The sequence below is a fragment of the Mesocricetus auratus genome, unplaced genomic scaffold (genome assembly GCF_017639785.1).
Source record: "Mesocricetus auratus isolate SY011 unplaced genomic scaffold, BCM_Maur_2.0 Super-Scaffold_100018, whole genome shotgun sequence".
In the NCBI taxonomy this organism is placed as follows: Eukaryota; Metazoa; Chordata; class Mammalia; order Rodentia; family Cricetidae; genus Mesocricetus; species Mesocricetus auratus.
In genome coordinates this window covers 4,707,331-4,731,768 of record NW_024429199.1, presented here as the reverse complement: position 1 = coordinate 4,731,768, position 24,438 = coordinate 4,707,331, and the positions used below count along the sequence as shown (strand labels likewise).

Here is a 24,438-nt window from a genome sequence, read left to right as displayed (position 1 = left end):
TCTTATGCACAAAAAACCTCCCCTGGATGTGGATACCAGGAGTTTGGCATTTCGGTGATTTCAGACAGATGATAGGCCTCATTTAACTTAGTTAAGCAAATCCTTCTACTAAGTACAAAGGAACAATGTGAGCAAAATTTTAGGAAGAGAACAGCACAGCACACAGCATACATAGCCCATCCTGCTTCTTTCTCTTCCTAATTAGGCAGTTAGCATTAGCCAGACCTCCATCCCTGCTTCCCTGGACTCCTCTCCAGTGGCTGACAAGCCATCTCACTGCTTCTGTCCTGGAAGTGCAAGTGGAGGCCCCATACTTGTCTTTAGTAGTTGAAAATAGATGTTTTTCCTCACATAATATATCCTGATTACAATTTCCCCTCCTTCTATTCCTCACAGTTCCCCCCTTTCTGTCTCCAGTTAGAAAACAAGCAGGCTTCTCAGGGATAATAATAAAATAAAAGAAGATATAATAAAACAAAAACTAACACATCAGAATAGAACAAAAAAAACCAACAGAAGGAAAAGATATAGATGCAGAAACCCACTTATTCACATACTCAGGAACCCCATAAAACCACTAAACTGGAAAAATATGTATGCACAAAGAATCTCTAGGGTAAAAGATATAGAGATATAGATATAGATGAAAATAAAAAATAAGTTTGAAGTATTTAAAAAAAGGAAATACCCTGGTATAACATTATGAGACAAGGAACCTCTAAAAATGTCATGGAGTTTGTTTTCTGCTGGCCATCTACTTACTGCTTGGCATAAAACCTACCCTTAAGAGTAAATTGTTTCCCCAGTGCTACCTAAGTCTCTATGAATTCGTGTGTGGGCAGAGCACGTTTGTTTAGAGGGCCTTGTTTCTTTGGTGTCCTCCATCCCATCTGGGTCTTACACTCTGTCTCCCTCCTCCTCCATAGGACTCCCTGAGTCCTGTCAGGGAGGTATTTGATAGAAACATCTTATTTAGGACTGAGTATTCTCTCTCTTTGCATCATGCCTGGCTGTGTGTTTCCACATCTGTTCCCATCTGCTGCAGGAGGAAGCATCTCTGATGATGGCTGATCAAGTCACTGATCTATGAGTATAGCAGACTGTAGATGGAAGTTTCTTGTCCCTCCAGGTCCCGCCACCCTTCAGCCCTAAATAAACACATGGATGCTATTTTAATTATAAAACTATTGGCCAATAGCTAGGGCTTCTTATTGGCTAGCTCTGTTTTAATTATTAACCCATAACTACTAATCTATGTATTTCTACATGGCCTTATCTTACCAGAGAACGCCTGACTCATCCTATCCTCCCAGTCTCTACATGGCGTCTCTCCTGGGTCTCTCTCTGCCTACCTTTCTCAGAATTCTCCTCATCTCCTAGAACCACCTATCTTCCTGCCTCTATTGGCCAAACTGTGTTGTATTCATCAACCAATAAGAAAAACATATATACAGAAGGACATCCCCCATCAGCAGACGGTTATTAGAAGTCATTTTTATTGCTATGTTCTTTTAGTAGAACAGTAGTTTTTGTTTTCCTTAAGTCCCTGGCTGTCTTTCCTTAGGTTTTTGATCACCCAAGCACTATAAAATATGGGGTTTCATTTCATAGGGTGAACCTTAAGTCAAGTCATATATTGATTATTCCCACAAGCTTTGTACCATTGTTGCACTAGAAAATCTTTAAGGCAGGGTACCATTGTAGACCACAGGTTTTGTGGCTAGGTTGGTGTTTGTGTTTCTCTTTTGGTAGTGTGCAGAGTACTTTCCTGTACCAAAGATGCTACCATCTGGGGTCAGGGCTCTATGTGCACATTTCTCCATGTTTGATGAGTCATGTGGGTTTTGTGTTCAGCAACAGGACCTTCCAATCAGTTTGTGGAAGCCACCTATAGTCTTGGCAACAACGTGGGTTGTTTGGGGGTTTTCATGGGGCCCCTTTGGCCTACAATTCAATTAAATGTAATCCATTCCTGATACTGGAAGCTTCATTTGGTGACAAGAGATGTCCAGTTGTAACTCTGCCCCCTCATTACTTGGCAGTTTCATTTAGATCATGTGCGTGCGTGCGTGTGTGTGTGTGTGTGTGTGTGTGTGTGTGTGTGTGTGTGTGTGTGTGTGTTAGGAATAGGCTACCATGTTAGGTTTCTATGCTTCCCCCTCATATTGTTCTTTCTTTTAGCTGTCTCTGCCTATATTCTTTCCCTCATCCCCCTCATCTTTCCCTGTCCCACGTGATCACGTGATCCTCCCATTCCAGCCACTCTCCATTTTTATTGCTCTGTAGTACAATCTGAGGTCAGGAATGTTGATACAGCAATTCTTTTGTTATTCGATATGGTTTTAACTATCGGAAGGGTGGGTGTGTGTGTGTGTGTATGTGTGTGTGTGTGTGTGTGTGTTTGTGTGCATCTGTGTCTATGTGTTTCTATATAAAGCTGAAAATTGTACTTTAAGACCTGTGAAGAATTGTGTTGGAATTTGATGGGGATTGCATTGAATCTGTAAATTGCTTTTGGTAGGATGGTTATTTTTGCTTTATTAATCTTACTGATTCATGAGCATGAACGATCCTTCCATTTTTATCTTCTTCAATTTCTTTCTTCAGTTTCTTAAAGTTTTTGTCATACAAGTCATTCACTTGTTTGGTTAGAGTTACTGCAAGATATTTTATATTATTTGAGGTTATTGTGAAAGATGTTGTTTCCCTGATTTCATTCTCAGCCTATTTATCGTTTATATATAGGAGAGCTATTGATTTTTGTGAGTTAATTTTTTATCCAGCTACTTTGCTAAAGGTGCTTATTAGCTGTAGGAGTATCCCAGTGGAATTTTTAGGGTCATTTGTGTATACTATCAGATCATCTGCAAATAAAGATACTTTGACTTCTTTCTTTCCATTTTTTATCCCCTTAATCTCCTTCAGTTCTTATTGCTCTAACTAAGACTTCAAGTACCATATTAATGACGTATGGAGAGATTGGACAACCTTATCTTGTTCCTGATTTTAATGGAATTACTTTGAGCTTCCATTTAAGTTTATATTGGCTTGCTATAAGTGCCTTTATTAGTTGAGATATGTCCCTTGTAGCCCTAATCTCTCCAGGACTTTTATCATGAATGGATGTTGGATTTTGTCAAAGGCCTTTTCTACATCCAATGATAGGATTGTATAGTTTTTGTCCCTCACTTTATTTATATGGTATACAATCACATTCTCTATCCTTTGTTTTTCCTTCCCTCAGAAACAACAAGAGAGAGTGAAGGAACAGATAGAAATTGTAAGCGCCTCTCTGAGCATGTCTGCAGACTCTCTGATGATACCTCAGCTGACTCTTGAGGAACTTGATGAGATAATAAAGGTAAGCACATACCTGGATTGCTCAGTCTGGCCTTTATAGCAATTCTGAACAGCAGTTCAGTGTCAGAGTAATCAAACTGAATTCAAGTTAGTAGGATTGTAAAATAATATCAAGTAATGGGAATCTCTAGTTTCTTTTATTGCACAGTAGCTTCTAACACACACAGCTACTTAAATTTCAATTTCATAAAGTCAGAAATTCAACTCCATTTCATATCCTCAAGAGCTACATGCGGCTAGCAGCTCTGATGGTATAGATATGGAGATATGGTCACAGTAAAATCTACTAAAAGTACTGGTGTAGTTCCATCCTATTCACTCTACCTAGAAAGTTATTTAACAAGCCAAATCATACAATCAGTAAATAAACTAATGAACGGAATAGACAATCCTCAAAAGAAGAAATACGCACAGCTAATACATACTTGGAAAGAGTGTTCAATGTTCTTTACTATCAGGGAGTGCAAATTAAAGCCACTTTGAGAATCCATTCATGCCGATTAAAATAGCTATAATTAAGAAAACAAATGCAGGTCAGATGTAAGGAAAGATGAACCTTTATGCACTGCCAGTTGGGAATGTAACCTTGTGCAGTCACTGTGGAGTAGAACTACCATATGACCCAGCTATACCACTGTTTGGTATATTCACTTATATCCTAAGTCAACATAGCCCAGAGATCCTTGCCCATTCTGAATTATTCATAATAGATAAGAAATGAAACTAACCTAGATGTCCATCAATAGTTGACTAGATAAAGAAATAAAGAAAAATGAGATTGTGATGTTTGCAAGAGAATGTCTAGAACTAGAGACTACTGTATTAAATGGAATAATCCCGACTCAGAAAGACAAATACCAGATGTTTTCTCTTATTTGTGGAACCCAGATTTACAATTATATGTATGTGTGTTTATGTACATGTGGAAAGGGGATTATGAGAAGAGAGGAGGAGATCTTAAGGTGGAGGAAATGAAATCTCTGGGGGAATGCGTGTAATAGGACTGAGGAATGGAAGACCATCTGGGGGAAGGAAGGAACCAGCCAGATACAGACAAGATCACAGAGGAGGGCAGCAGGGGAGGACAATAAATACAAAGAAAATCTAGCAGCAAATATGTGTGAAAATGCCATAGTTGAGCCAATTACTTTGTATGCCAACCTAAAGACTGATTTTTTTTAAAGCCATCATTCAAAACTCTATAAGAAGGCATGCGTTTTTAAATAGAAAATTTCCAATGAATTGCAATGAATGATACTATCTTGAAATCAATGACTGTACTTGTTGGGGGAGGGCTGTTTTTGTTTTTATTTTTTGGTCTTGCTTTTTTTTTAACCTGTGAAGGACATCAGACTAAGACAATCTCATTCTTCTTCAGCTACTTAAGTCCCTAAGTCCCTACCTTCTCCAACCTAGCTCCCATCACTACTCCTAATGATGTCAAAATCCATGAGGATGAGCCCACCCACTCTCTCCAGTCTTTTCCTCCAGACCACTACTATTGTCCCTTGTAGGGCTACACCCAGATCTTCACTATCCAGGAGCTTACCTTCTCCTAAATCCAGCTCAAACCCTCCCTTGCTCAACTCTCTCTCTCTCTCTCTCTCTCTATATATATATATATATATATATATATATATATATATATATATAACATATATATTATATATATTATATATAATTTAAATTAGAAGCAGTATGCCCCCCCACCGACCTCCCCATCCCATCCCCCATCCACTCCCCAGGGAGGGTGAGGCCTTCCATGAGGGATCACCAAAGTCTGTCAAGTCATTTGGGCCAGGGCCTAGGCCCTCCCCCGTGTATCTAGGCTGTCCCCCCTTCCACCAAGTCTGTTTGTGCACTAGTAACAAACGCTGGTTCCACCGCTAGAGGCCCTATAGACTGCCCAGGCCTCCTAACTGACACCACTTTCAGGGGGCCTGGTTCGGTCCTATGTTGGTTCCCCAACTGTCAGACTGGGGTCCATGAGCTCCCATTTGTTCAGGTCAGCTGTGGGTTTCCCTAGCATGGTCTTGACCACTTTGTTCTCTTATCTCACTTAATCTAGAACACCCAGGCCAACAATTCTCCAACCACATCAACCCCCCTCATTTATCCTGTACCTCTGCCTCCTTTCTTTTCTTCTTAACCAACTGAAATTATCAATCTAATTATTCCTGGAAAATACCTTGAACTTCCAGGTATACCTGTTCCTGTTTATTTGCGTACAGATTCTAACCCTGGGTCCCCAGTATCATAGCTGTTCCCAAGCAGCTAAATGTGCTTTGTAAGAAACCTGTCTGTAAGGGAGGTTGCCCCTGAGAGCCAATACAGAACAAACCCAGACACTAAATTCTCCGCACAAAGGTTTATTAGCCTCCTTGGGGGGAGGGGCACCGGACTGCAACTGCAACAGCAGCAGCAGCAGCAGCAGCAGCAGCAGTCAGCAGCAAGCTCCAAGCTGGTAGGACCAGGCTGTTTAAGGAGAAAAATGGAGAATCTGCGCTAGGGTGAGCCAGTAATTCCTGATTGGACACATTAACCAAGTAATGAATTTTGATTCTTGGGCCATGGTGTGTTTTGTCTCAGGAATGAGTCAGTGGCATGGACCTTGAGGGTTAGCTTTAGGAATGTAATCTAACTGCTTTTAGCAAGGGAGAGAAGAGTAAAAGGCAAAGCCTGTAGGCACTGGACACATGGAACCCTGTCCTCCCCTACCCTGGACACATGGAACCCTGCCCTCCCCTCCCCTGGACACATGGTTGCAGGGCTTTTGTTCTCCAGTCTCCTAGTTCTTATGCTTTGTTGGATCTCTTCTTGCTCTGGTATCTCCTATCTTTTAAACACAGAGAAAGAGACGGGGGCGGTGGGGGGGAGTGGAGGAGGAAGGGAGGGAAAAAGGGAAGGAGAGAGAGATGTGCCCTTTGAAAAAGCTATTGCTGGCAAAAACAAAAAACCTTGAAGTCCCTCCTAATCTTTGCCCCATTACTCTATTCAGCATCATAGAAAAATGATGTCTCAAGTCACAGCTGTTTTGCCCTCCAGCCCCCACTGTCTACTAGCTCTACCCAGTCTGCATGGGATCCCAGGACTCTCCACTGATGCAGCTCTCTGCATCCTCTGTATGGTAACTACATCAGTGCAGACCACATACTGCTTCTGCCCTTTCCTATGGTTGCTATTGTTAAACAACCCTTCAAATGTGAGAGATATATTCTTAGCTCAGGCTGTGTCAAAAGGTTTTGAGCTGGACCTGGGTCTGAGGTGTACTGGTCTCTGCTCTGTAGAGTGAGTGGCTTAGCTCGGTTTGAAGCCCCCCTTTTTACCCTAGTCTCTCCTAGCTGAGTCATTGGCTCCCATAAAGAATAGTTATGCAGACGACTCCATTTACAGTGCATGTCTGACCCAACTGCCCAAACCTTTGTAGACAATTCGGAAGGCAGGGTTCCGTGTTACAAAATCTCAAGTTTCATCTACTGTATAATAAATAAGCACACCAAACCTCAAGTATTCTGAATAAGAGCTACTTCCTCCCCCTTCCCCATCTCAGTAAAGGGCAGCTCCCACCAGTTCATGTCCAAATTCCCAAGTCATTCCTGAGTTCTCCTTTCTTCGGGTGACATTTTACCAAGACGGACTGGCTGTGTGTGAACCCTAGCTTCCTGCCACTTTCTCATCTCTGCTGCTGCCCTATGTTTCTAACAACCTGGTGCCCCTTGTGAAGTGATGGAGAAGGCTGCTAACAGATGTGTTAGCCACACCATGACCCTCCTAGACACATCCCCAAACCATTAGAAGAAAAGTCATATTAAAGCATAATCAAAATATGGTTTCTCCAACCATGTCCAGGAGGCACCACGTGACCTGGCTCACCTACCTGTCTGACCTGGTACTTTAACGTTCTGCTCCTCACTGGCTACTCAGCAGCTCGGCAAACTCACTTTCACAAATGTCAATTAGAGTCCTCCTTCAAGGTCTCCTCACCTATTGCCCCTAGATCATCAAATGACCTCATATCTTTGTGACAGTTTAATCCAAGAGGTCCCTGTACCCCCAACCACTATGCACCCCATGCTACATGTACATTTTGTTCAAAATATCTTTTGCTTTTTACAATTAGCTCACCCACTTATGTGATCATCACTAACTGCCCGTGCCCCCCACCCTTGTCCACGTATGTTATCATTGCTGTCTGTACCCCCCGCCCTTGTCCACTTATGTGATCATTGCTAACTGTCCGTGCCATCCCTCATCTGCGGCCTTGAAAACAACAACTGTTCTCCTCTCCGGGAGTGCTGGGCATGCACTGGGCACACAGTGGACATTTGTTAAAATAATAATGAGATAATGAGGAAAGATGGACTGCCTGTGATATTTTTCTGTTTATATAATTCAAACCAATGTGACCAGCCAAATGGCTAAAGGCCTAATATAATCTCTAAGAAATAAATCTCATGTGTTAGAAACTGTGCTCCAGTCTAGAGAAATAAAACGCAGTTCAACTCAGTTCCTGATTCTTAAGAGTTTGTTATATCGCTCTTCCTGGGACGTTGCTTCTGCTCCGTGTTTGCCCTGTTTACAACCCGCAGCCATCAGAGGAGTCAGGCGGGTGGGACGACTTGGGGGACAGTGCTGCGGCTTCCGTGAGGGTGCTCAGAATGGTCCAGCGTCTGACATACCCACGTAGGCTTTCCTACAACATAGCCTCTAACAAAACTAGGCTGTCTCGAACCCCTGGCAACAGGATCGTTTACCTTTATACCAAGAAGGTTGGAAAAGCACCTAAATCTGCATGCGGTGTGTGCCCAGTCAGACTTCGAGGGGTTCATGCTGACAGACCAAGTCCTTATGAGACTAAGACAAAGAAGCATGTCAGCAGGGCCTACGGCGGCTCCTTGTGTGACAAGTGTGTCCGAGACAGGATCAAGCGGCCTTTCCTTATCGAGGAGCAGAAAATTGTTGTGAAAGTGTTGAAGGCACAAGCAAAGAGTCAGAAAGCAAAATAAATATGCATGCAGCTTTTTAAATAAAAAAAGAGTTTGTTATATCATGTAAGAGTTTGTAATGTCATGTAGGTGTTTGTAACATCATGAGTGAGTAGTCATGCAATGATTACAGTAGTGAGGGCCATATATAATGATTACAGTAGTGTAGCATGGATAACAGACCTGTGGAAACATGAGCTCACCCAAGCAGTTAGGAATTGCTACAGAATGGGAGTAATATTTGAGCTGAATTCAGAGGGATGAGTAGAACCCCAAATAGGTTCTGAGAGGCAAGTTATTCCAGATCCAGGAAATAGCATGAACAGTGGTCAGAAAAAATATATATACAGCATTAAGACAACCCATTGGACAAGGGTGATCTATGAGATCTAGTGGAGAAAAAATATTAAATAAGCAGAGAAAAACCAGACAAGAGCAGAGCTACAATGGAAAAAGCAATGGGCTGAGTCTGGGAAGGGAAATCATCACCATTCCTGCAAGATGGTGAAGACTGATTTTTATCAGACTCAGCTCCTAGGGAAATATTGGCCACTCTGCAAACCTTGCTAGACCCTCTCCTCACCTGTGCCCTGTGAGAAGGGAAAATTTTTTCTTTATTGATAAATTTAGGAAAAAGTCTTGTACAGGAGCTGTTCAGCTCTACCCTCTTCTTGGATGGAAGCTTTGGGCAGAAGGCCCACTTTCTTGTGTTCTTCTGTAAGGAAACTCTTCGGGCACAAGGGCCCATGACGCTCACACTGCCTGACCAGGTAGACTAACTGTACTTCTTGGACTAAGTTTCAGTTACCAGTCGGCTGAGATCAGAAGGTATGCTTTCATCTCAGCTCACAGATATATAAGGCAACATGCTTGGACTCTGTATTATATATTTGCCAGCTTGTTTAAAATTAGATGCTGGAAAGCAAGGCTCCCTACCAGTAAATTCCCCCAGAGAGATTTGCTAAGAAGGGAATCGAAAGGTGGAATACTAACAGGATGTGTGGGTAACAGAAGCTGTGTGTTCAGTTTTTGTTTTCAAAAGGAAATTGAACATGTCTGAATGATGAGGAAGCAATCCATAGAGAAGGGGGGTGAAGTGTAGGAGTACACAAATCCTCCTTACAGTAATTCAGGTCTGAAATTGACAAGAAGGAAAATGATCGATTTCATTGTTATCTGGAGAAACTGCTGTACATTTCTCTAAACTCGTCAATTTGTTTTCCTTTAGAATGCATCTGGAATCTATGCAGAAATAGATGGAGCCAAAAACGAGCTGCAAGGAAAACTATCCAACCTAAGTAACCTCAGTCATGACTTAGTGCAAGAAGCTGTGGACCATGCGTCCAACCTTCGACAAGAAGCCGATGAGCTGAGCAGGTAACATCCCAGTTTTAGAAATGCAAACGCTTACATAGGCTGAATGAGACATTTGTATTCAGTTCCACACCAGAGTCCCTAAGATAAGTAGGTTGGAGTGGATCCGCTTGCTTGCAGATTTGTTTGTTAATTGTTCCCTTAGAGCCAATCATCATTTTTTTTTTTTTTTTGCAGTTGTTTCTGGGAGACATATTTTGTTTTGGTTCAGTCTTTGAGACTAGAAACCTGTGCTCTAGGCAAGCGTGCAAGTAAGGTCTGTTTCACAATTAGTAAATGCCTAGCACAAGAAATCAAGTCCCTTCACAATGTCTAATCCCGCCATCGTAGCCTGCTTATTTCACAGACCGTTTTACCTTCCCTATCCAAATATAGTCAGCCATGCTGGTTGGGAGTTAGCAATACAACTGACTTCTGGTAAATACTCGACTTTCTGTGGGACCCAGTAGGAAATGTATGACTTAATGCCCGTTAAGAGAAATGTCAAGGACTGGAGAGACAGCCCAGGGATTAACAGCATTGGCTGCTCTTCCAGAGGACCCAGGTTCAATTCCCAGCACCCACATGGCAGCTCACAGCTGTCTATAACTCCAGTTCCAGGGAATCATGCATCCTCACACAGACATATATGCAGGAAAAACACCAACGCACATAAATAAATAAATAAATATTTTTTAAAAAAAGAGAGAGAGAAATCAATTGACAGTTTCCCTCACACCACCTAGAAAATAGCCACACACCCTTTGGGCACTCTGTTAATGTTAATCGATATGTACTGGAAGGTTGGAATTGGATTCGTGACCCTGAAATAGGTAAATAGGGATCCTTATAGAAAACAAACGCCCAGAAAGGTCAGGAGTAAAGAGCAGAGATTAACGACTATTCCAAATACGTCATCTTTTCACTCCTCTTCACCAAAATTGTCAAACAACCTTCCAGACTGAGTGAGAGGGCTTAAGGAATAAGAGAGAGGAAGGGAGAGAGAGAGGGAAGGGAAAGGTAAATGGAAGAGGAGGGAGGGAGGGAGGAAGAAAGAAGGGGGAGGGAGGAGACACAGCATGAAAACCTGCATATCGGCAGTGCTGGAGTGTCGCAGTTGTTCAGTTTGGTGCCGTGTCCTTTGGAAGTATGCTTTTTGTGAAAGCAATAAAAGGGACTTAGATAAAATGCCGGTTTTGCTGGTCGCGTATCAGTTGATTATTAGTTTGGAGCCATCCTCTGGCTCGCTCATCTCGTCAGTAGCCATATCCCACTGGCAGGTGCACACAGCACCCCTCTCGAAATGTCATCCTGCAGTGACAGCCCAACAGGGTTCCACGGAAGCTACTGTTCATTCCACTTGCACCACCGTCGCAAACATCAGTCACCCTGACATCATGTTCCTGACCCAATCTATTCAGGGACACATCAAGATTTATAGACCTTCCCCCCTCAAAATGTAAAGACTGAAAAATTCCTCAACATCTGTCCGGTGTACACACTCTTTTCCGTCATCTCCTTTTGCCTGTTAGGGAGTGTATGTGGTTTTGTTTTGTTACAAAGTATCTTGTGACCCAGCCTGACTTCCAAGATGATCTTAAGTTTCTGATCCTCATGCCTGTCCCTTCCAAGGGCTGGGATTACAGGTGTGAGCTACTGTGGTGTTTTGTGCATTGCTGCAGATCAAACCCAGGGCTTTGTGCATTCTAGGTGCTATGTATTTGTTTGCTTTGATTTGTTGGACAAGTGTCCCAGGCTTTTTCTTTTGGACCACCAACCAGCTCCCAAACCATGACACAGAGACTTATTAACAGATTTGAATGCTCGACCTAGTTTGGGCTCACTGCTGGCTGGCTCTTTTAACTTACATTAACCTGTTTCTCTTTATCTACCTTTGCCTCGGGCTTTTTCCTTTTTCTTTCTTTCTGTACATCTTGATTCCACTGCTTCCCCTGTCTGCTGGCTGTCAGCTGCCTGGCTTCTGGCCCCAGGCACGTCCCTCTCTTCTCCTGTCTCTTGTTTTGCTTTTCTCAAGCCTAAATTTCTCCTATTTATCCTCTCGGCCTACCAGCCCCATCTATCCCTCCCTCTCTCTGCCTAGCTATTGGCCATTCCGTTTTTTATTAGACCAATCAGGTGCCTTAGGCAGTCAAGGGGAAGCAAATGCAACTCATCTTTACATAACTAAGCACACACCCTTACATTGTCAAGCAAATGTAACACGCCTTTACACAGTTAGAGCAATATTCCGTACCATAAACAAATTTAGCCCATCTCTACATAGCTGAACCAAATATTCCAAGACAAGATTTTGGGGGTCTCACTCTGTAGCCTAGGCTGGCTTGCAGCCTCTCAGAAATCTTCCTGCCTTTGCCTCCTGAGTGCTGGGATTACAGGCGTGATGTTCATTTTCTTGTCTGCTTTCTTCATATTTCACTCTTGGGGCCATTTCTAAGGATAGGACCCAGGAAGGAATGGTAGAGAGTGTCTGGGAAGGAATCACCTCCACGTAAGATGACTCTTGCCATGGCTGATCCTTGTCTCTATCAAAATTAAACTCTGTCATGATCACAATATCATGAAGACAAAATCTTTTTATTGTCTTCATTTTTTTTCCTGCTGATTTGGAAAACATTCAAATGAAACATTTTTGTGGATCCCTTCTGTGACCATGGGTGAAGGGGGCAGGGGTGGGGAGTCAGCCCTCCTACAGGGCAACTGGCTGATGATGGGCATAAACAGAGAGAGAGTAGCTGAGGAAGCACAGAGGAAGTTTCTCAGCCTGAGAATAAAATGGGCCTGGGCCAGATGTAGGAGGAAGAAAGAGCAGAATATGCCCGTAGGTTCTGGGATTGGAGAAGGTAGGATCTGCAGTGTCCAGAAGTCTGGGCAAGACAGCCATCATCTGCAGTATATTGATGAGCCACATGATACAAGCGGTGTTTGGAACTGAGAGGAAATAAGTGGCCACTGGAGCTGGGAGTCAGTAAAACAAGGATTTAGGATGAGCTGTGGAATTGGGAGTGGAGTTTATAAAGCAGATGATTAAAGGTATTGGTTAGCCAGGCATGTGGCGCAGGCCTTTAATCCTAGCACTGTGGAGGCAGAGGCAGGCTGAGTTCAAAGTCAGCCTCATCTACATAGTGAGTTCCAGAACAGCCAGGACTATGTAAAGAAACCCTGTTAAGAAGAAGAAAGAGGAGGAGGAGGAGGAGGAGGAGGAGGAGGAGGAGGAGGAGGAGGAGGAGGAAAGGAAAGGGAAAAAAGAAAAGAAAAAGGAAGGAATAGAGAGAGAGAGAGAGAGAGAGAGAGAGAGAGAGAGAGAGAGAGAGAGAGAGAGAGAACGAGAACGTATTAGTCAGGAAATGAAATATGTCACACAAACAGTTTCCAAGTCCAGTTCAAAAATGGTCTAACAATAAGTCCTAAAGTTGGAGAGACGCACGGTTGATCCTGTTATGCCCACTATGAATCCTTAGAAGATGTGTGGCTATTAGCCATTGTATGTGAGAACACCCAGTCTGTGATAGGTTCTTGGTGAGTGCTCCATGAATCTTACCCAAGCCGAGATAATGCAGAGAACATTGTGTTTCAGGGCAGAGGGAAGGCTAGACTGAGCTGGGCCTGCTGAGGAACCAGACTAACCTTAGCAAACCAATGTGTGAACGGGTAAGCTCTGCACCGTCTCTGGGGACTGTACCTCTGTTATAGGAGAGTAACGGCTGGGTACGGAGTAAGCAGAGGCACAGGCTTCAGGCCTTTGTTCGACCTGCACAATTTAAACAAACCCTGTAGGAAGAGGAACAGGGAATTCTTTTAAATCACCATTCTCTTTTTCGGCAGCTACTGCCAAGTTGCAGCTGCCCATGAAGCCAAAATGGGCTGCCACATTGGGGGTAACACAGAAAGACAAATGCAGGCATAATGTACCCCCAGGAAGGGACACTCGGGAAAACCTTCCAAGACAGGTGGCTTTGAAAAAATAGGAAGGAGGGCATCTGTGATTACTCCAAATGAATACTCAAGCGTGGTCCCATTTCCTTTAAAGTAAGAAGGAAAAGTGACAGATTCGTTTATTAACAGAAATTTGCACAGCTCAGACATGAATGGGTTGGTGCAGAAGGCTTTGGATGCATCGAATGTCTATGAAAATATTGCCAATTATGTCAGCGAAGCCAATGAAACAGCAGAAGTTGCTCTGAATATCACTGACCGAATTCATGATGTGAGTATTCCTTTACCTCGGGGATTGCTGGTGTACTGATTGTCTCATCTCACTCTGGCTTTTCTCCTGGTTTTTTTTATTTATTTATTTATTAACAGATCCTAGTGTCTTTCTTGTTTTGTTTAATCGTTAAGATTTATTTATTTATTATGTGTGCTGTGTTCTGCCTGCATGTATGCATGAAGGCCAGAAGAGGGCACCAGAGGTCAATACAGATGGTTGTGAGCCACCATGTGGTTGCTGGGAATTGAACTCAGGACCTCTGGAAGAGCAGCCAGTGCTCTTAACCACTGAGCCATCTCTCCAGCCTTTGGGTTTCTTTTTAAATACAAAAGCATCATTATGCCTTGCTCTTACTTGCTACTGCACTTCTTCCTCCCTTCTGCTTTTGTATGTGTGTTAGAACATATACACATAATACATTATGCATAGTAAATATACATTGTATGTGTTTCATGTGTTTGTGTATATACATATACACATACATATATATATACATATATAATCTTTGCTTAACCCTTGACCTTTTAATGAAAAATTAAAATGTCAGCAAGGTCAGGAACGAAGGTTTGGGTTTGCAGGTTCATCAGGATGGGTCCAGTTAGCAAATGAGAGCTCCTTTGCTCATGCTGTTTCGTTCACTGATTGTTCTTTTCTTTTTTTTGCTGAAGTCTCCAAAGAAAACATTTTTGGCTAGCATCTTCTCATAGAGAAGATGTCATGGGATGGATTCCTCCTCTTTTGTGTTCTTTCTCAATTCATAATTATTTATCCAATGGTTTCTTTATGAGAGTACTTAGCTCAAGCCTTGGCCAAAGAGGTCTCCTAGTTTGCTGAGTCCTCCTGGGGTGGGGGCAGGACTTACTTTGGAAATGCCAAGATGCTGTTTTCTCCTCTCTGTGCTCCATCTTGATTCCGAGCTATGAAAACAAAGCTGTATTAACTTCGCTTGGCATTTCGTGGATAAATGACATCATTTAAATCCGAAAGCCATAAAGAATTGTTGGCATTTCTCCAGCTGTTCTGACCATCTCTGACCCCTTGTTTTTTAGGCTGTGAGTGGAATTGACACTCAGATCATTTACCATAAGGATGAAAGTGACAATCTTCTCAATCAAGCAAGAGCGCTGCAAGCAAAGGCAGATTCCAGTAAATATCTCATTTTCTTCTCCTTCTGACTGATAGCCACCTTTTATAAATGTAGACTGGTTTCTAAAGCCGAGACCTAAGGAGTAAATAATAAGTCAGTAAATAACTTATCAGTGCTTTAGAATCAAGTCACAAAACAGCAGGCTTGATATTTCAAAGAAAATTATGAATGAAAAGCCTCTTCCATGTAGGAAAACTGCATGGAAATATGTATGTATCCAACATATGGTGGAAATTCATACTAATCAAATGGGCTGGCTAGTGGGAACTTCATATTACTAATACTCATGGAGATAAAACCATAAAACAGACTAAACACTAAACCTATTTACCCATCCAGAAGAACTTGCACAGTTTTACAGTGAAGGGAGGCATCATGCCCATGGGAGTTGATTGGGATGACTTAATACATATTCCTTTAAGAGTCGATTGGGATGATGGGAAATGTCATTCCCGTGAGTGTGGATTCCACAAGCCATCTGGTTGGTCGGCTCAGCTATAGCTTGTTTGCCTCAAGTGGTGGTTGTGGACAGCCTGAAGAGACACATAGAAAGAAGCTTCCCCCACCGCTGTGAAGGCGAGCATGCCAGAATGGAACAGGAACACAAGCGAAACACTGCAGTGTTTAAACCTCATGCGTCACTCTTACAAACAGCTGAGTGGACCAGGAATATCTTTCAATGGCCCTCATTTCTGAGGTCATGGACTCATTCCCAAGGTCATTTGAGCATTGAGTCCTGAGTAGCAAAGTCATTATCTATCAGATTTATAACTCTCACCTGAAAACAAGACAAGTTTGAAACAGAAAGCTTCATGAAATTTTATCAAAGCATTTAATCTCAAGTCAACCATGCTCTCTCTACCTTTTTGTCCTATTCTGAATTAAAAAAAAACTATATAAGAAAATGAGCACACTTTGATTTTTGTATTCTGAATGCTGAGTACCACAAGGCAACTGCTCTTTTATGCTATCTAGGTAGACAAAGGTAATAAGAACACTATTAATATTTCTGTCCTAATTTATCATGTAATTCATATTAATGCCTTATAAAAATAATTCTGAATATGCTTGTGAAAATTAATGAGAATGTGAGCAGTAAAGAATTAGGATTTTATTTTTTATTTCTCTTTTTCTTGTCTTTTTTATTTTTTATTCTTTTTTTTCCCCTTTGGGGCAGGCTGTTTCTGTGTAGCTCTGGCTGTCCTGGAACTCACTCTGTAGACCAGGCTGGCCTTGAACTCACAGAGATCTGTTTGCCTCTCCCTCCCGAGTGCTGGGATTTAAAAGTGTGCACCACTACCACCTGGCAAGAATTAAGATGGTAACAACAATTTTTAAAACTAAGTGCTGGCAAATCTGTGAACTGCTTTGTTTCTTGTGTGGGGAGGGCCAGCGTATAGCCATCCTTGTGAGCCAGTCTCTTAAACATTGTGTTCTGCTTGACAATCTGCACACATTCTCAGTGAATCCTATCATCATGGAGTCACAGAGATCCCTGAAAGCAGCCTTCCCATCTGCAAACAGCATGTTCTCAGAGGCCTGCATTTTATATGCAGTAAATCCCTTGCATCAGCTTCTTTGACTGGCAGATCTCGTCACGTATTTCATGATCTGTTTGTTTTTTATTGAATTCCTTCCCTTTCCCTTGTACAAGGGACAACATAAAGGAGTTTGGACCGCGTATCCTAGACTTGATAAGAATCTCCCTTTGGGCAATAAGCACATTTGCAAGATAAATTCAGGTTTTCCTCTACTCAATTACATTCTAATTCCAGGTTAGTGTTCCTCCATTTTCAAAAGGCTTTCTGTGATCAGTATGTTTCTCAGCTTTCTCTCTTATTCGTTGTCTAGAACAAAGATTTAACAATCTGTAATAAACATTAAAAAACGCCATTGCCGTAATCTTCTGAAAGGACACTAGCCTCTTCCATCAGGAAACACTTTCAGCAAAACATTTCTTTTTCTATATATCCAGCCCCAAATAGATTCTCCTCTTATTTTTATCAAGTCCCAAATATAGAGCTAAATAAAGCAGCATTTAATGCAGTCACGGGCCCAAAACCAAAAGCTTAAAAAACTTTTATATCGACATATCTGAAACCAGAAATTCAAAAATGGGAAGGGCGGTTCACTGTCACCAAAAGTATGTTAGGCCACTCTTGGGATGCTGGGAAATTCTCAGAAACCTAGAGGAGATAAATAAGCGCTTGTTGCTGGTTACGCAGTACTTGGTGACAGTAAGACAGTGACGCTCCATCTTGTATATATACACAGCAGTAACAAAATACTCAAAGACCGAGCTAGAAGCGTCGGTGCCCTGCTGGGGTGTGTGTGTTTTAGAAGCTCAATGAAGGAAAAAGAAGAAGAAGCAAAGCAACCAGTTTGCTATTTGTCAAGAAGGACAAATTTCCTGGTGCTTCAGAAATAAGCCAAACACAAACCACTAGTTACAGGGAAAGTGGTTTTCCATTCAAATAAAGAGATACAACTTCATAACCTGCTAGGATTTGCTCAAGAATAACCCCAGTTTGGGAACCATGACCAGGGCATATTTTCAAGGCAAAAAAGAAAAGTATCACAAATGAATTGCAGAGAGTAGGTGATCCAATAGAACTATATAGAGTACAGTTACACTATCAGTTAACTCAGAAATTAAACTCTCCCATGAAGAAGTCTCCAGGCTTTCAGTAAATTCTTTCCAAATTTTAGAGACAAAACAGCACCACTTTTATCCAACACTTCCAAATAATAGCAAAAGAAATATTCTCCAGCTTGTTCTATAAAAGCCAGCATAATATGAATACCAAAACCTCAGGAAGGCATAGAAAAGGGGGAAATGCAAACCGAATTCTCTTATAGATACAAAAATCCTAATCAGCCAGATGTGGTGGCTCGTGCCTGTAATCCCAGCATTCCGGAGGCTGCTGAGGCAGGAGACTGGCCACAGGTCAAGGCCAGTTTAGGTCAGAGAATAAGACCCTGACTCAAAAAGCAAATAAAGATATTAGCATGTCAAATCTACCATGTATAGAAATGGTAGCATATGGTGAGCAACATAAGTTTATTATAGGATTTCACAGGTAGTCTAACATTTAAATACTATAGATCATCACATTTAAAGACTATAGGAGAAAATTCATGATCATCTGACTATACACAGGAAAACTTTAATTTTAACTTTTTAAATTTTTATATATATATTTTAGTCATATTCTTCCTCCTCCTCCAACTCCTCCCAGATCACCCCTCCTTACTACTTCATTAATAAAGCAGCACCCATTCAATATGTTTTAAACTCTTAGTAAAAAAGAGAACATAAGGAAATTTTCATAATCTAATAAAGAATAATAAAATAATATTCGGTAAACACATTCATTTAAATTATTAAATGCTTTCCCAATGAGACTGTAAACAGAATCAGGATATCCCCATTACCAATTCTAAATAAAACATTTAAGTAACACTTTAATAAAAAACTTTCACTAAGGGAAAGGCACAACGTTGTAAAATGGACAATTCTACCACACCTATCTGTAGGTGCAAAACAATGATGGTTGAGACACTGAAACACTAGATATACAGAGAGACTAATCCTGGAATTTACTTGAAAAGAGAGAGAAAATGCCAGTAGCCAGTCCTGAAAAGAGCAAAATGTCTAGACAGTAGCATATGTGAGTTACACTAAATGGACTGAGTAGTTGCATTTGTATATTCATGTGTGTGTAAGCATGTAACAACATAATCAAAGGAAAAGAAAGCAGCAGAGATAATGCATGAGAGAAGGAGGGCGTGGAGGAAGGGGAGCAGGGCCAGGACATGATAGTAAGGCACTGAAGATGGTCAAAGTGTATTATGTACGTGTGTGAAATGTCACAGTGAAACCCGTTGTTTCATGCAGTTGGTAAATGCTAATGAAAATGGGAAAACATATCAAGACTATAACTTTATAGATATCAAAACATAAAAGATTGTAGTACTTCGTCATATTTGGGGGCAGGGAATTTATAACCAGATAATACCTTCATTCGCATGCACACACACACACACACACACACACATAATTAAAAATAAAATAAATCTTTGCAAAGCATAGGGACGGGAAAGATGGGTGAGCAGGTGAGAGGACATGCTGTCTTGCAGAGGACCCAAACTTGGCTTCCAATACTTAACCCCTGGTGGCTCACAACCATTTGTTACTTGAGCTCCAGGGTAGTCACTGCCCTCTTCTGGCCTCTGTGAAAACATACACTCATACACGTACCCCACACAGACATAAATAAAAATAAAATAAATCTTTAAAACTAGATAATAATAGAAACCAAACAGTGGTCCTCTTTGGCCAGTCATACACGGATCCCAAAGGAGCTTGGTAAGTGCTCATAATTCCATCATGATGACCTCCTTGTAGCTATATTTGTGTTCACTGCGTGAAAGTTCATCAGGCTGTGTATGTATAATCTGTTTCTTAGGTTCATGACATATATTAATAAAATCTTTATTGAGAGAACTAGGAGGGGAACGGATTCTCTTATAACCAGACATCAGCATACAGATAGATAAATTTCCTTTTGACTTTATCATTTGTGCTACTGAATTTTATCAACCATGGTCTTGCTCTGTTTCTTCAAAACACAAGCATTGTGGCATCCTAAGTCACTCCCAACTAGTGCCACAAGTTTTCTGCTGTCTTGTACCTCTGATTCCAAATGCCATTTTCCAGAACTGCCCATCTGTTTCTAGAGTATAGGTTATTGCACACGCATCCATGTCACAGTCAGAATTTATGCTGTTGAGTGGGAGACTTCTCCCAGGCATCTTGGACCTCCTGGTACTTCCCTCTGCTTCTTCTCCACAGGCGATAATGAAGCCTTGGCTGACACCAGCAGGCGGGTGGGCGGAGCCCTGTGGAGAAAGGGGGCCCTCAGAGACAGACTGAGTGATGCTGTTAAGCGCCTCCAGGCAGCAGAGAGAGGTAAGGACCCAGAACTCCAAGGTCCCTGTATTTGTCCACTGGTGTAAAACAACCTTACAAGGAGACTTGAGGGACTCCTTATGCATCAACTTTTCCATACAGAGTAGGATTTGTTTTCTTTTACCAAAACAACAAAAACTTGCCTTAAAAATAAATCTGTAACTGTATTTTCTTCCAGTCTTTACTCTGCCTACACACATGGGCCCACATGTGTTTAAATAGGATTGTGCTGTTTCTGCTGCTTGGTGCCTCTCCCGTGAACATTCCCTCTTGCTAACAGTGTGCCCTAATTTGGTTACTGAATTTCTCTGGCCCCCACCGTACACAGCATCCTTTCTGTTACGTGTCAAGTTACTCTTATCAAACAAGCAGGGAGATCGACACTCCAAAAAGAGAAACCAGTGCTTCCCTTGCATAATCTGGGACTCTAGTGGTGTCTTGGAAAGCTGTGATTGGAAGCAGACACGCTCTCCTAGGGAGAGCAGCAGTTAAGATACTGTCGTTGGATGTGGGCGTTTTGCTGAAATGGGGCTGCCTTCGAGCCCTGCAGCTCTGGCGAGGAGAGCGTATGCACTGGGTAGCCTTGCCAGAAGATACTTGCTGGACTCTGTGCAGTGGAGATGAGAGTCACTATTTACCTTCCAGCTGAGAGAATCCTAAGCTTTGTCAGGGCATGGGCACAGGGACTAGGAGGGAGAGCCAGGACTCAAACCAGTATACAGCGGGATCCAGAGCAGGAAGATTAAACAAAATGTTTCCTCACTTTAAAGACATGAAGTTACAGCATCAATGTGATTTCTAAGGATTTTTATTACAAAAGTAATACATTGCCCTTATAGAAAAAAATGTGAAAACATGTATTAGAAGGGAAAGAGGGAAAAAATAGCCTATAATCCCATCGTCTAGACAAAAAATTTACATTAACTTTATTTTAAATATGCAGTAAGTTTTGACTTACTGTATGTGTGTGTATGATATATACGTGTGTGTGTGAGAGAGAGAGAGAGAAAGAGAGAGAGAGAGAGAGAGAGAGAGAGAGAGAGAGAGAGAGAGAACACAAGCACATGTGCACCGGACTACTGTGCACTGTGAAAGTCAAAGAATAACCTCAATTATGGGCCTTCATCATCTGTCGGGTTAAAACAAAGTCTCTAGTTCCTGGAACTCACCCTGTGAACAGGGCTGGCCTTGAACTTGCCTCAATCCTCCTGCCTCTACCTCCAGACAGCTGGGATTACAGACATGATTCACTATACCTGGCTCTTGTTGTTTTTGTGAGGTGGGGTCCTGTTATGTAGCCATGAGTGGCCTAGAACTTAATACGTACCTAGCTAGGCTGACTTTAAACTTGTGGCAGTCCTTGCTGCCAGCTGGTCCACAAGCTTCTGGGGATTCGCCTCTCTGCTTGCCATCTTGCTGTAGCAGAACAGGCTAAAGCTGTGTGCTACTCCATCTGACTTCATGTGGGTTCCCCGGCCCAAATATGTAATCATTTTTTTATGAAAATTGGATTTTAACATCACAGCTTTTCTGAATCTTGTCTTTCTTTTGAAAAATAAAACTACCGCCACCAACAAAATAAAAGCTTTTCTTATTATTAATTTTACTTGTGAACTAAATATAGCGTCATTTTTATGGCAGGAGTCTTCCATGGGAATTTCTTTTCCATAAAAGGAAGATGTTTTTGTGATGGACTTCAGATGTGAACATCACAGAAGCCGAAACTTCATGTTTATTTCCTGTAACTTTCTAACCAGCTTGCTGGCCTGAGAACATACTCAGTTTTTGTTTGGTTTGGTGTTATTTTGTTGTGTTGTTTGTTTGTTTGTTTTGTTTTGTATAATTTACCTCTTGATTTAGAAACATTTTAAGTAAAAATCTTGTACTATTGAAACTGCAGAGTCTTACCGATCCGTGTATCGATGCTGTTTATCATCTTCTAGTTCATTTAACTTGTGACACAGTTGTCACAGATTTAAGTCTTAGTCTTCTTTCACAGCCCCACATTTGAGGTCTGTTTCTCACACACACACACACACACACACACACACACACACAGAGCCCGTGACTGAAATGATGTCAGTGCTCTCTGGTGAAGGGAATGTCTGTCTGCTCTCTGTGTGTGCAGGGGATGCCCAGCAACGCCTGGGCCAGTCCAAGCTGGTCATTGAGGAAGTTAACAAGACAACAATGGCTGTCGAGAAGGTCACCACGCCAATGGCTAACAACCTCAGCAACTGGTCCCAGAACCTTCAGACATTCGACTCTTCTGCGTACAACACCGCAGTGGCCTCTGCTCGAGATGCAGGTACCTCTTACAAGCTTCACAGGGTTGCCTACCTGAAGAATCAGCCACTAAACTCTACACAACCTTTGCTAAGAAACAGTCTGCTCCATTTGCATTTTTGTTTGGAATGCAACCTAAACTCATTTAAAGAAGTTAATTTAGAAAAAGAGAAACATTTTATTCAGTTCATCTTGGTATTTATCTAGAGTCTAGATTTATCTAGATTCTAGACAGGTATGGACCTACACAAAATGTATGTAAATTTTACACACACCTACCAATACATTGGTAAAAAGTAATACAGTAGTTACATTAATGAAGTAGTTTGTATTATGTGGCAGCAATTAAAATGATAGCAATTATCTTTATTAATGTAAGACTGATCCTTTAGCATAAAATTTGATCAACTGTTAGAGTAAATAATTTCAGAAAAATACTGTCTTACTTTTAGAGGGGAAAAAATAGTTAATGGTGTTGATTTTACTAACTGCCATTTATATTCCACTTGAGTGGATCTGATTATTACCAACAAATACCAACTATTTGTGTTGGCCAATTCACACATACAATTCTATAGTAATGAAAATGAAATATATTAATGTCGCATGCATAGTTAAAAATCATATAACAACAGAAGACACTTTTTTCCATTCTCACATTTTTATTCAGATTTTTCATAAATCTCTCAGATATCAATGTCTACCAGTATCATGACAAATAATGACTGGTAGTCATTGACAGTCATTCCCTACAAACCAGTCTCCAGAACAGCTTTGCAGACTACATCAGAATTAAAAACAGTCACAAATCTAGACCTGGTCTGTTGTCACTAGCAAATCTACCACAAATTACAAATTACCATAGTAGGAATATAATTCTCTTATATTTTCCCATGTGTATTCATAAACTCATCCACATAACCATTTATCTAATCTTTTTAAATTTTTAACCTTTAAAGGATTTGTCTAGTTCAATAGTGGAGACTTTACTAGGATTTCTAAAGCCCTAGTTTGATCTCTAGCATGAGGTTAGAGATATCTATGTGTTATTCAGTATTTTCATTTATCAAAACATTGACTTGAGAACATTTTCTGTCTGTATTAAATTTATCATCATCTTTTTTTCATTTGTCCTATCAAGTTATCATAATAAGCATCCAAAACTAGCACTAATTGAAATTGTCTCAAGCTACTGTGTTTTCCTCAAACAGTACTTTGCAGTTCAAAACAAAGTAAATTAAATAATATACCATGATGTAAGAGACTTTAGAAAGAGTCTGTATGAAGAGGGTCGGAAGTCTGTCTTATATACCTTTCCATAAGCAAAAATTGAATGTAGTAGTTTAAATCTTGTATTATTTTCCCACTTTACAGATCACTCTAATATAAAATGGTTAGTGGAATCAGTGCCATACCAGGCTAGATGAAGGGGAGTGTGTGCCCCAACCTGGCCACTTCTTCTTTTGATGCCCCCTTAATTGTCCCCTAATGACCAGGGGTTGTTTTCTCAGGAGGCGGTCTAGAACCTAAAAAAAGGAGAGAGGAAAAGAAAGAGAGAGAGGCAGGCAGGGAGGGAGGGAGGGAGGGAGGGAGGGAGGGAGGGAGGGAGGGAGGGAGGGAGGGAGGGAGGGAGGGAGGGAGGGAGGGAGGGAGAAGGCAAGGAATGGGTAGAGAAGAGAGAAAAGTCCGTACAGTCGGCTTGCAGTGTCCCCTTGTCTGGGCCCTCATGTCAGGTTACAAAGCTGCCCTCTGTCACAGTGGTGGCTGCCCTGTCTCGGTGACCACCCTCTCTCACAGTGGTGAAGACAGCCTGGCTGTATGCTCCTCCCTCTAACTCCACCTCCACTGTAACAGCCACTGCAACAGTGTAGCGTACACACAGACTTCCTGAAAAACAGCCTTCTTGTCTCTCATCAGAAAAAGCCTTTCGACCTGTTGTATCAGTCTGTATAACAGATGTGAGGCGCCTTTGCTCTGTGGTAAAAGGACATCTGTATGCTGGTCATGGGGCCTGCCTTTTAGGATGTACATTGTAAGTCAGCACACACCACATTCCATTTATAAATCAATATACACTCTAAATGTCACAAAAACACAATGGATTGTG

General features: G+C 41.6%; 2 protein-coding genes across 2 annotated transcripts in view; both read left to right on the top strand.

The window, feature by feature from the left end:
• Positions 1–24,438, top strand: part of Lama4 (laminin subunit alpha 4) — a 139,250-nt gene that overhangs the window by 76,265 nt on the left and 38,547 nt on the right. Inside the window, exons 12-17 of the mRNA XM_040758219.1 lie at positions 3,245–3,361; positions 9,574–9,722; positions 13,782–13,923; positions 14,976–15,072; positions 19,929–20,045; positions 22,174–22,353. Coding sequence (XP_040614153.1) covers positions 3,245–3,361; positions 9,574–9,722; positions 13,782–13,923; positions 14,976–15,072; positions 19,929–20,045; positions 22,174–22,353 — 802 coding nt within the window. The remainder of the gene's footprint in view (positions 1–3,244; positions 3,362–9,573; positions 9,723–13,781; positions 13,924–14,975; positions 15,073–19,928; positions 20,046–22,173; positions 22,354–24,438) is intronic.
• Positions 8,019–8,366, top strand: LOC101836111 (60S ribosomal protein L34-like). Its single transcript, XM_040758220.1, has one exon. The coding sequence runs from the start codon at positions 8,019–8,021 to the stop codon at positions 8,364–8,366; it is 348 nt and encodes a 115-aa protein (XP_040614154.1).

Excerpts from the sequence above, each read along its gene's own strand:
- LOC101836111 (XM_040758220.1), top strand. The coding sequence starts at position 8,019 with ATGGTCCAGCGTCTGACATACCCACGTAGGCTTTCCTACAACATAGCC.